The sequence below is a fragment of the Rana temporaria genome, chromosome 11 (genome assembly GCF_905171775.1).
Source record: "Rana temporaria chromosome 11, aRanTem1.1, whole genome shotgun sequence".
Classification (NCBI taxonomy): Eukaryota; Metazoa; Chordata; class Amphibia; order Anura; family Ranidae; genus Rana; species Rana temporaria.
In genome coordinates this window covers 145,131,995-145,145,191 of record NC_053499.1, presented here as the reverse complement: position 1 = coordinate 145,145,191, position 13,197 = coordinate 145,131,995, and the positions used below count along the sequence as shown (strand labels likewise).

At 47.1% G+C, this 13,197-nt stretch overlaps 1 protein-coding gene across 1 annotated transcript in view; it reads right to left on the bottom strand.

The window, feature by feature from the left end:
• Nucleotides 1–13,197, bottom strand: part of LOC120917819 (thyrotropin-releasing hormone receptor-like) — a 53,630-nt gene that overhangs the window by 3,575 nt on the left and 36,858 nt on the right. Inside the window, exon 3 of the mRNA XM_040329374.1 lies at nucleotides 12,323–12,746. Coding sequence (XP_040185308.1) covers nucleotides 12,323–12,746 — 424 coding nt within the window. The remainder of the gene's footprint in view (nucleotides 1–12,322; nucleotides 12,747–13,197) is intronic.

Genomic DNA, 13,197 nt, shown 5'->3' with positions numbered 1-13,197 from the left:
ACGTCAAGAACGCGGTGACGCACAACACTACGTCGAGCCGAGAAAAATGAAGTTCAATGATTCCGAGCATGCGTAGGATTTTTGTGTGTCGGAATTGGCTGCAGACAACCGGAATTTCCGACAAGAACTTTTGTTGTCGGAAAAATTGAGAACCAGATCTTAAACATTTGTTGTCGGAAATTTAGACAAATTCGCCAAATGTCCGATGGAGTTTTAGGTGGACCTCGTGTTTTTTTTTGTTGTTCTTTTTTAAAAGAGGCCGTCGGTGAAATGTCATTTGTGGGCAATCTTAAAACACTTTTTTTGTAGACTTGATTTCACGGGGGGGGGGGGGGGGGGGGGGGGAGGGGGTACGCGTGAAATCAAGTCTATAAAAGTTCATTGAACAACACTCAAACTGAGCCCTATTGGGCATCTCTAGTAGAGACAGCGAGGCATCCGACGTTCTCAGATGGAGATCAGCAAAGGCAGCTCATGCATGTCTCTCAGTCTTATTGTCCTTTAAATGTTTGTATCTCTTAAACCTCCAGCAGGTCGGGCAACGCTCTGATCTGATTGGCCCCTGACCCCACCATCAAATGCAGCCTCACCAGCGCCCATCAATGCAGTCTCACCAGCGCCCATCAAATGCAGCCTCACCAGCGCCCATCAAATGCAGCCTCACCAGCGCCCATCAAATGCAGCCTCACCAGCGCCCATCAAATGCAGCCTCACCAGCGCCCACCAAATGCAGCCTCACCAGCGCCCACCAAATGCAGCCCCACCAGCGCCCACCAAATGCAGCCCCACCAGCGCCCACCAAATGCAGCCCCACCAGTGCCCATCAAATGCAGCCTCACCAGCGCCCATCAAATGCAGCCTCACCAGCGCCCATCAAATGCAGCCTCACCAGCGCCCATCAAATGCAGCCTCACCAGCGCCCATCAAATGCAGCCTCACCAGCGCCCATCAATGCAGCCCCACCAGCGCCCACCAAATGCAGCCCCACCAGCGCCCACCAAATGCAGCCCCACCAGTGCCCATCAAATGCAGCCTCACCAGCGCCCATCAATGAATGTTTGCTTCCATTCATTCAGGACTCGGGACACAGACACAGCCCTCTGACGCCTCTGACACTGTGTGCGAACGGAGCAGCGGCTGCCTGCTGATGCAGAGACTTAGGCCCAGATTCACGCAAGACTTACGTCGATGTATCTTCTGATACGCCGCGTAAGTTCTCGGATGCGCCGTCGTATCTGTGTGCCTAATTCTCAATGCAAGATACGCCTGAATTTTGGCTTGATCGGACCGACGGAAGTCTCCTACACCGTCGTATCTTGGGCGCATATTTACGCTGGCCGCAAGGGGCACTTCCATTGATTTACGCGTAGAATATGCAAATGACCGAGATACGCCGATTCACGAATGTACTTGCGCCCGCCGCTGTAATCTACGCCGTTTACGTAAGGCGTACGTCCGGCGTAAGGTTATTCCACCTAAAGCAGGGGTAAGTCATGTTAGGGTATGGACAACGGAACAGCCGTCGTATTTTACGTCGTTTACGTAAGTCGTACGTGAATGGGGCTGGGCGTAGGTTACGTTCACGTCGTAGGCATTGAGCCGTCGTATCTTAGGGAGTATATGCAACGTGATTCTGAGCATGCGCGCATGCGCCGTTCGTTCGGCCCTTCATTTACATGGAGTCACGCTTCATTATAATAGATCGCGCCTACTACCTTCCTACTTTGAATTAGGCGGGCTTACGCCGGCCAATTTACGTTACGCCGGCGCAAGTTTGGGAGCGAGTGCTTTGTGAATACTGTTCTTGCCTCACTGATTTACGTTGGCGTATCGCATATGAGATGCGCTACGCCGGTCTAAAGATGCACCGCTGTACGTGAATCCGGGCCCAAGTTGCTTTCTGCAGAGAGAAGAGAGTAGGAACACCAGTGGCCAGGCGCCCTAGGCAGCAGTGTGCCCTAGGCGGCTGCCTAGTTTGCCTAGTGGTAGTACCGGCCCTGATTTTGACCGTCTGTCTATGGAGCCGGTTCACATGTCTCTGTTGGAGCTGCGGAGCGGCTTGCACAGGAGCGCTGTGTGTCTTTGGCTGCATTTCAGGCAAAAATTCTGCCCTGATTGGTCCCTGAAACGGAGAACAGGGACTCACCGGACCTGCTGCTGCGAGCCACATCCGTCGGAGGTGTGAACCCAGCCTTAAAATTGCAACTTTATTGTCCGCAGACCCGGCAGTGTTTGATAAAGATAATAACGCTGGGTGAGATGAAGGTAAGAATGGCGCAGACAGCCCATCAAGCTGCGCATGACTCCATCTGATGGGATTCGTCTTTTTTTTCCTCCGGCCTCCCGGTGAATGAAGATGAAATTTATCTCCTTCCGTCTCGGCATTCAGTAATGTTATTCATAAGAGAAGAGACATTAAAGAGCCAAACAATGTAATCTGCCGGCAGGGGGGACATCACGCTGCACTTCGCCGCCACTTGAAAGCGCAGCCCTCTCCCGGCACATCAACTAATAAACAATGGCAGCCGAGGGAGAGCGATAATTGGTAATAGAATTCTGCTCGCTCCTCGCAGGGTAACCTGTCACCGCCTGCTCAGAGATTCCCAATTCTAATTTCTAATTTTATCCAACGCCGTCAGATATGGCCGCAGATTAAAGGGAAGCACCGCTTCCCCCTGCGCTGACACGGCTAAAAAGGGACACTTCCGGCCAGATCCACGTAGCGTATCGTAATTTTAGGCAGGCGTAGCGTATTGTAGTAATGCTACGCCGCCGCAACTTTCAGAGGCAAGTGCTGTATTCACAAAGCACTTGCCTCTAAAGTTACGGCGGCGTAGCGTAAATCTGCCGGCGTAAGGGCGAGGAATTCAAATGATAAAGATGTGGGCGTGTTTTATGTTAATTTTACTTGACCCCACGTAAATGACGTATTTTTTGAACGGCGCATGCGCCGTCCGTGGGGGTATCCCAGTGCGCATGCTCCAAATTAACCCACAGCAAGCCAATGCTTTCGACGTGAACGCAATTCTACGCTGAGCCCTATTCGCGAACGTTTTACGCAAACGACAGAAAATTCGATGTCCATACTTAACATTGCGTACGCCTCATATAGCAGGGGTAACTATACGCCAAAAAAAGCCTTACGGAAATGACGTTAAAAAATGCGCCGGGCGGACGTACGTTTGTGGATTGGCGTATCTAGCTAATTTGCATACTCGACGCGGAAATCGACGGAAGCGCCACCTAGCGGCCAGCGTAAATATGCACCTTAGATCCCACGGCGTACTAAGACGTACGCCAGTCGGATCTAGCCCAGCTTCAGGCGTATCTTGTTTTGTGGATACAAAACAAAGATACGCCGGAGCAACCTAGAAGTTACGCGGCGTATCAATAGATACACCAGCGTAACTGCTTCGTGGATCTGGCCCTTCATTGTTAGATGAGGGCAGAATTTAATTTCTTCAGTGCTTCTACATCTGCAGGGTCCCCTCATTCTGCTGTTAGTTTTTACTCTAAACCACACCCACCTTTCTTAACCACCTGACCTCTGGAAGATTTACCCCCCCATGACCAGGCCACTTTTTGCGATACTGCGCTGCGTTACTTTAACTGACAATTGCACAGTCACACAATGATGTACCAAAAAGTTATGCCATTTTTTTCAGACAAATAGAACTTTATTTTGGTCACCTCGTGGCTTTTTTTTTAGTTCTATAAACAAATAAAAAGACCGACAATTTGGTAAAAAAAAAAAAAATCTAATTTCATTTACAGTTTAGGTCAACTATGTATCCTGCTACATGTTTTTGGTAAACAAAATCCCAATAAGCGTATATTGATTGGTTTACACGAACATCTACAAACTATGGGATATATACTGAAATTTACATTTATTTATTTCCTACTAGTAATGGTGGCGATCAGCGCTTTATAGCGGGGCTGTGATATTGTGGCGGCCAATCAGACACTAACTGACAGTGTCTTCTAAAGAAAACTCTGGCCCAGATTCACAAAGCACTTACGCCGACGGATAGCACGTTACGCCGACGCAAGTACAAATGTGCGCCGGCGTATGTGTGCGCCAGACCCACAAACTAATATGCACCTAAAAACAGGCTACACCTCGCCGACATAGCTTGCACACGCCGGCGTAGGGTGGGCGCACATATGGGCTGGACGCATGGTGCTGCTCCCATTGATTAGCCATTCAAACATGCAAATGAGGGAAATACGCCAAATCACAAACGTGCGTGTGCCCGGCGCATGCTACGCGAGATGCTCGTAAGTTGTACGTCCGGCGTAAAGTTATTCCCCAGACATGCACAGGTCTGCACCAGGGAACACAAGCCGGCGTATTGTGCGTTGGACGTGTGTCTGGCTGGGCGTACGTTATGTTCATGGCGTACGCAGTGATCCGGCGTAGTTTAGGCAGTTGTGCCAGCGTGGTTGTGAGCAGGCGCAGGGGGGTGCTGTGCATGCGTCCACGTCACGGCGCATGCACAGTTCGTGATACGTACATGTCTGACGCTCGGCCCATCATTTGCATGGGGTCACGCCTCATTTGCATGGGGTCACGCCCACTTCCACCTACGCCGGTGTGCGCCTTCGAAACCCACGCCATGCTGGCGCAGCGTGGGGAGCACTGGCTTGCTAAATGCAATGCTTGCCTCTCCGCGCTATGTTGGCTTAGCGTACAGTGTTTGCTGTGCGCCTTGCTCTCTGTGAATCTGGGCCTTTGTCATTACTTACTGGTATTTGGGCCATGAAAACCATTAGGAGGAAGTACTTCACCAGCTGACCTCAACCTTGTACCTGCATCCCCCCTCCAGGAGATTGTTCCCATCCACCTCTGTAGTTACATGCAATCATTGTCACTGAGAGGCGGGATATAACATTTCCTGGATTGTCACACGATGCTAAAGGAAGTGATGGGCTCACGCCGCAATGTACCAATTTTAAATTTTTATAATTTTTTTCGCACAAATAGAGCTCTCTTTTTTTTGTGATATTTAATCACCGCTGGGTTTTTTTTTTTGTTTTTTTTTTAGCAAAGCAAAGAGAAAATTTTGGAAATAAGTAATTTTTCTTATTCACTGATATGCGCTGATGAGGCGGCACTGATGGGCACCGATGAGATGGCACTGGAATTTGATGTCTAAAAATAAAGTGTAAAAATCCCACAAAATGTGCTAAATTCTGATCAAATAACAAATCATACTAAGAACAATTTCTATAAAAAAAAAAAATCATAAATTAATTAACTATAAAATATCGAGACTACCGAAATAAGTTCTAGGTGATAAATGAAAAATCCAGGTCCCTGATGACGTCCGATGTTTGCTGACGAAACGCGTAGAACCTTACAGTCATGAATTGTTATTTGATCTGCATTTAGCACTCAGCACATAATTGGTGGTCACCCAATTTTTTATTTATTTTTTTATTTTATTGTCTTTGAATTTCCTTAAATTTCTAGTATAGCACTTTATATGTTTGCAGAGAGTTGATTTTGAGGAGCGCGATTTGTCTTTGAATTTTGGCGATCGTAATGATTTTGCATTAGATTTTGCTTATCACAGTGTGGGGCTTCAATTCTAAATTCAGTTACCTCTACTATGATACCAAGGTGACAATGAAAGCCCTTTAGTGCGCAGGAACTGCAAGCCCAGAACATGATCATGTGATAATAGTAAAGGCACAACCTCCCAGTTAGGCCCTCAGTACCTGCAGGACGAAAGCAGGTTAGGATGCGATATAAAATCTGATATAATCTTTGCAACACATGTGACCAACCGGGAAGGGATGTTTTATTTTTCCAGCGCAAAACCCAGTTTAAGATGCTGGCCTAGATTGCCTAGATGATGCTTTGCCCGTCATCCATCAAACTGTCAAGCCAAAGCCAAAGCTTAATATAGTAATTAAATCAACGGCTTGATAATTAAAATCTGTCTGCAAGCCAGAGTATAATCACAATTTAATTATATGTTGTATAACATTAACTATAATTGGACTTTGACATTTAATTAGAATGCATGCCACCTTGATTACACAAAGCAATAAAGATGCAATGTAAATGCTTCATCTCGCCAGTAGGTGTTGGCGGTATTGCGCTGTGCTGGTGCCTGAAACACGTAGGCAGGCAGATCATGGCTGGTGGGAGGGGCTGGTAGGATGTACAATTGTACATGGCTTTCTGAAAAACATCCCAGTACCCGGCCTCAGTACTAAGGCTCCATTCACACCTAGGCGTATTGTCGCCTGTAGCGTGACGCTATTGCAGCCTGCAATACGCTGGAGGGGTGATTTAACATGGTCGGCTATGGACATGGTTCACATCTCCACGCCGAACGCCGAAACGCCGTACGCCGAAACGCCTGAAGCTCAAAACAAGTCCCGGACCTTTTTTTCAGGCGGCTTTTGGCGTTCGGCATAGCCGAAAATGTTGATCACCCCTCCGGCGTATGTTAGGCTTAAAAAACGTTGCGTTTTGTCGCGGCAAATCGCGGCACAAAACGCTGCAATTTGTCACGGCAAATCGCGGTAACATACGCCGCGTTCAGGTGTGAATGCAGCCCAATGAAAGCCGTGAAATGGCTATTGGATAGAGATATGCAAATATCAAAATGCATTGATGGGTGGACGTCAATCTGGAGGAGTGGGGGTTCCTAGGCAGGTTGTATTTGCATGTATCCCGCCCCATGTAACACCTACATGTCATGATGATCCTCCATGATTGAATGAACTGAAATCCAATGAATGAAAGGGGTGGGGCCAGGGACAATCAAGCTGGGGAGGAAAGCTCACAGTGTGCAGTGAAATCAGAGTAAGTCATGTCATTTCAGGAGAGGAGCCGGTACAACTGTGCAAGACCAAAGTGGGTGCTGGAGGTCAGATTTAACACCTATTCTGAACCCCAAAACCTAATCACTTAGGCAGCGTACACACGGTCGGACAAAGCTGATGAGAAGGGACCGAAGTTCAGTTTCATCGGTCAAAACCGACCGTGTGTATAGCCCATCGGTCTGTTGTCCTTCGGTCTAAAATTTTAAAACATGCTTTAAAATCGAACCGATGGACCGCGGCAACGGCATCGAATGTGTAGAGCGCATGCTAGTCGTACGTGATGACGTCACCGCGTTCTTTCCTTTCAAGAGAACAGTGGTTCTTTTGAAATGAAAGTCAGTACACTCGGGCGGCAAGAGTATCTTGCCAAGAATCTAGTCAGGGAAAACGATTTTTTTTCCTGAAGAGATTATCAGTCGTGTGTACGAGGCCTAAAACTCAACCTTCATGACCCCCATGTTAATGCCATTATATGTTAACCACTTCCCTACCGGCCCATAGTAAAATGACGTCCACAAAGAACCTCTGCCGTTCAGAGCATCATTCAGATATCCTTCTCTTGTGCCGGCGATTCTGCACAACGTAAGAACGATCATAGCGGCGGTTCCGCCGCTAGATCGTTCTTACAGGCGGCGGGAGGGGACATCCCCCCCTCCTGCCGCCATCCGGTGCTTCTCCGGGCTCTCCCGTGCCATCGGGGGCCCGGAGAACGAATCGTCCGGCGCTCGCAGGAAGCATAGAGATGACTGGTGACCAGATGGTCACCAGTCATCTCTATGACCGTCGGAGGACCTGGGCACGATGTGATGACGTCACGCCCGGGTCCCCGTAAGTAAACAAAGCCGCGATTGCGGCTGCTAAGCAACAGTAAACATGAGATCGGTGAATTTTTTTTCACCGATTTCATGCTTTCAGGCCTGGAGGAGAGATGCGGGGTCTTATTGACCCCGCATCTCTCCATAAAGAGTACCTGTCACACACATTTCTATTACAAGGGATGTTTACATTCCTTGTAATAGGAATAAAAGTGATAATAAAAAAAAAGAAAATAAAATAAAAAAAGTGTAAAAAAAGAAATAAATATGTAAAAAAAAAAAAAAAAAAAAAGAAATAATTTTTTTTTGTTAACGCCCCTGTCCCCAGTAGCTTGCGCGCAGAAGCGAACGCACACGCAAGTCCCGCCGACATATGTAAACGCCGTTTAAACCACATATGTGAGGTATCGCCGCGTGCGCTAGAGTGCCAGCAACAATTCTAGCACTAGATCTCCTCTGTAAATCTAAACTGGTAACCTGTAAAAAATTTCAAAGCGTTGCCTATGGAGATTTTTAAGTACCGAAGTTTGCCATGAGTGTGCGCAATTTTAAAGCGTGACATGTTAGGTATCTATTTACTCGGTGTAACATAATCTTTCATATTTAAAAAAAAAATTGGGCTAACTTTACGGTTTTGTTATTTTTTTAATTCATGAAACAATTTTTTTCCAAAAAAAAGGCGTTTGAAAAATTATTGCGCAAATACCGTGCAAAATAAAAGGTTTCAATGACCGTTGTTTTATTCCCTAGGGTGTCTGCTAAAAAAAACATATATAATGTTTGGGGGTTCTGCGTAATTTTCTAGCAAAAAAATTATGATTTGTACATGTAGGAGAGAAGTGCCAGAATAGGCCTGGTATGGAGGTGTGTATAAAAGCCCTGTATGGAAGAGGTTAAATCAAAACGACTTGATATTGTAAATATACATGTAAATTAAAGTATAAAACGTATAAAGTTTCATATTTTAGTATAATAACCCCGGAGGTCCTCATCTCAAATGTCATTAATTTGGGACAATGCGGTTTGAAGCTAGAAAATTATGGACTTTGGCCCTCCATTCATTCTGTGTCTAGACGCCGCCGAGTTGGGTTATTTATTTATTTTTTTTAAATGTTAAAACACAAACTTTTATCTGAAATATGAAGATCGAGTGATCGCGCCGCTGACAATGGCGTTGCGGAAATATCCGATATTTATCCATATTCAAATCTCCTCATCTGAATTCCCTGCGATGGATGCGTCGCACTGCGCCCACCCTGACTCACTTATACAAATGGAAATTTTCACCTACAAAGGCCGTCAATCCTGCGCCGCCGTCTGAATGAATTTGTCGTTTTACAGAAACAATACAAAGAAAAGACTTTTATTTCAGAGAATTCTTTTTATATAAATATTCTTTCAAGGATGTTTTTCCCATCGGGAGAGATGGAAATTTTAATCTTTGTAACAAGCTTCATGACATAAAATGGTGAATAAAAAGAATTGAAAGGGCACGAAGAGGATCGGGATGATTAAATGGTCGGCGCGTGCAGAAAAATATGCACCGGCGGTAATTATGAGGGAATGAATACATGAATGAAATTACCAACCGCAGGTTTCCTGGAAGCTATACTGATCACTAATGAGATGAATTCAATTGTTCATGTGTAACAGGTTCCCTCTTTCTGCCAGAATTTCTGGGATTTAACTGGAGCAATGGCGCCATAGGTGTGCGCAGCAAAGCTCAAACACACATGCGTGTGCAATGTACCATATATGGCAGTGGGCAATCAGTAGGGCTTTGTCAGCAGGGCAGAGATCGGTGTCAGTAGTTTATCTTTATTTGTATTATTATTATTATTTTTTTTTTATATTATAACATTTTTTATTGTTGTTTGCATATATAAATTACAAAAAATAGTGCACCAACGTGCATAAATTTAACATAGTACATACACTTATTATTATTATTATTATTATTATTATTTTTTTACAATTTTATTTTTATTATTAGTTTTTTTTTTCTCTAGGAGCCCTGTTTGGGGGCTTTGGTGAAATATCAGTGGTCTAAACAGACCCCTAATGTCTAACTTTTGAGACAGAGAAAGGGACTGAGGACAGAGATTCCCCAGTCCCTTTCTCTGCAGCCAGGCAGCAGGGGGAATCTGCATAGTACAGGGTGATTAGGGTGTGCCCAGGCACACCTTAGGCCCCATACACACGAGGATTTGCGCGGATTTCCATGCGATGGAGTGTACTCACCATCGAATCGAAATCCGCGCCGAAATCCTCTGGCGATGACGTGTCACGCCGTCGCCGCGATTATGACGCGGCGACGTGTGCGACGCTGTCATATAAGGAATTCCACGCATGCGTCGAATCATTATGACGCATGCGGGGGATCCCTTCGGACGGATGGATCCGGTGAGTCTGTACAGACCAGCGGATCCATCCGTTGGGATGGATTCCAGCGGATAGATTTGATAGCATGTCATCAAATATTTATCCGCTGGAAATCCATCCCAGGGGATAAATATCCGCGGAAACAGATCCGCTGGAGTGTACACACCATAGGATCTATCCGCTGAAACCCATTCGCTGGGATTTTTCAGCGGATGGATTCTATCGTGTGTATGGGGCCTTACACCCTATGTGCGCACGCCTATGAATGGCGCTGTGACTGGTCAGTTCTCCTAATTGACGCCGCCTTTAGCCTAGGTTCACACTGCTGCGAATTCAAAATCGCGGTAAAATGCGCGATTTTACAGCGATTTCACGGCTGCGATTTTGCCGCGATTTCGGCCGCAATTTAATGTAAATCGCGGCCCGAAATCGCAAAAAGTAGTACAGGAACTACTTTTTGAAATCGCAGATGCGGCGTCGCACTGATTAGGACAGTGCCATTGCCGACAATTGCCGCCGATTTGAGATGCGATTTGACATGTCAAATCGCATCTCAAATCATTCCAAATCGTACCCAGTGTGAACCAGGGCTTAATTTCGAACCAACACGTGGCTTCATGTTCAGCGTGTCACTAACCTTTAACCAAGCCTTTTGTCCGAAGGGGGTTGGCTGTGAACTTGTTCTGCATACAGACAGCAAAATGTTGTCAGCCAACAAATACCAAACTACGTGGTTTTCAGCTCTTTAGCGCCACCCTTTGGGCAACTTCTGCTAATGTTGTGCTAGGGTTAGCATTGCTTCTGATCATGCGTGTTTGTACTTTGGATTTTTTTCCCGAGGGACTCACACACACGATCGGATAATCCCACGGCACACATTTGTTGTCCGAAAATTTGAAAACATGCTATCCAACATTTGTTGTTGGAAAATCTGACAACAATTGGCGATGGAGCGTATAAACGGTCGGATTTTCCAACAAAACCCTGCTGTCACACATTTGTTGTCGGAAAATCCGGTCGTGTGTACAGGCCTTAAGAGTTTGATTTATTAAAACTGGAGGGTGAAAAATCTGGTGTATCCCTGCATAGAAACAAATCAGCTTCCAGTGTTTTTTTTTGTCAAAGCTCAATTCCTGTTAAAGCCATATTTCACAGTTTTGAATGGATTTGAGACAGTAAAAGGCTTTTGCCAAGTTTTTATTGACGCCCGTTGGAGAGATTTTACCTCACTTCCTGCCAGAGGCGTTGCTAAGGGGGTGCGGGGGGTCCGCACCGGGTGACACCCGCTAGAGGGGTGACACCATCCCGTATTTTATTTATTTTTTGAAATTTTTTTTTTTTTAGCTGACATGCCCAGCCTGCCCTGTGCAATCCCAGCCTGCCCTGTACCACCCCAGCCTGCCCTGTACCACCCCAGCCTGCCCTGTACCACCCCAAACAGCCCTATACCACCCCAGCCTGCCCTGTACCCCCCCAAACAGCCCTGTACCACCCCAGCCTGCCCTGTACCCCCCCAAACAGCCCTGTACCACCCCAGACTGCCCTGTACCACCCAGACTGCCCTGTACCACCCAGCCTGCCCTGTACCACCCAGCCTGCCCTGTGCCACCACAGCCTGCCCTGTACCACCCCAAACTTTCCCATGCCACCCCAAATTGCCCTGTGCCACCCTAACTTGCCCTGTACCACCCCAATCTGCCCTATGCCCCCATAACTTGCCCTATACCACCCCAACCTGCCCAATGCCACCCTAACTTGCCCTGTACCACCCCAACCTTTCCCATGCCATCCCAACTTGCCCTATGCCACCCTAACTTGCACTATACCACTCCAACCTGCCCTGTACCACCCTAACTTGCCCTATACCACCCCAACCTGCCCTATGCAACCCTAACTTGCCCTATACCACCCCAAACTACCCTATATTACCCCAACATGCCCTATACCACCTTAACCTGTCCTATACCACCCCACTACACCAACCTGCCACTAAACCACTCTATACTACCCTAACCTGCCACTATACTGCCCTATACTATCATTTACAGGGGCTGGTTTGGGGTGCGCCCCGTGCCCGTGCGCTGCCTGCTTGGTGCTGGGCAGCCTAGACAGAGGGGGGGTGACACCATGTTTTACGGCACCGGGTGACACCAACCCTAGTGACGCCACTGCTTCCTGCCCCCCATGAAACTAGGACAAGAAATGAAGACAAATATAAAAAATACAAAACCAAGTCTCTACAGATTATCAGACCTTTGACAGGTCTACGGCTCAGACCATACCTGCTTCCGGGAGGACAATGCCCCTCTGGGCCGACTGCGGTTGTTCATCTTGTTGCCATCAGCTTCTGCCGCGTTCTTCTCTTTAGAGCTTTTTTCCTTCCATCTCTCCATGGTGCTGTCAGGGTGGCTGGGGATCGGGCTAAGAAATAAGATCCTTCCGATAAGCCCATACAGGATGGTGGCCACGAAGAGCGGGATCACGTAGAATATGGTAAAGTCCGTAAGGTAAATAGGCAGGTAGAGGTTCCGGGAGACCTTGTAGCCGCACTGTACTTGTTGGGTTTTGTTCACTTGAATGTCGACCAGGAAAAACCACATCATGCAGTATATACAAGTGAACACCCAGACAATGGCGATGATGCGTTTGGCGCGGGACACAGTGCAGACTGTCTGGGCTTTCATTGGGTGGCAGATGGCGATGTATCTGTAACATAAAAAAAACAGCATCAGAGTGTTGTATTCAATTTGGCGGTAAGTTTGGAGGATGCAATTGTTTATATTTCCCGCATCTTGGACCGAGGCCCTGATCAGGCTGTATCCCGGGCTATGTCCTGGGATCAGACTGTCACCTTTATTTGAGTTACTGGGCATATGCAGTAACTCAGTAGGGCATTTATTTTTACGATTGGGGGCTACCAGCTGGCAGGTCCTGCATAATTAGAGGCAGGGTTTGGGTGAGCCACTCCGGTAAATGGGTGGGGTTTGGATGGGACCGTCTGTTTACTGGGTGGGCCTGTAGGTGGGGTAGCTGTGTCCTGGGGACCAGGAGTCCAGGACTGAAATGCTGGCAAGCTTACACTTTCCTTACCATGTCTCCCCCCACCACTCTTGTCAGCAGGTATAGGGATCCTGTGACTCACTGGTCACTCAGTTAC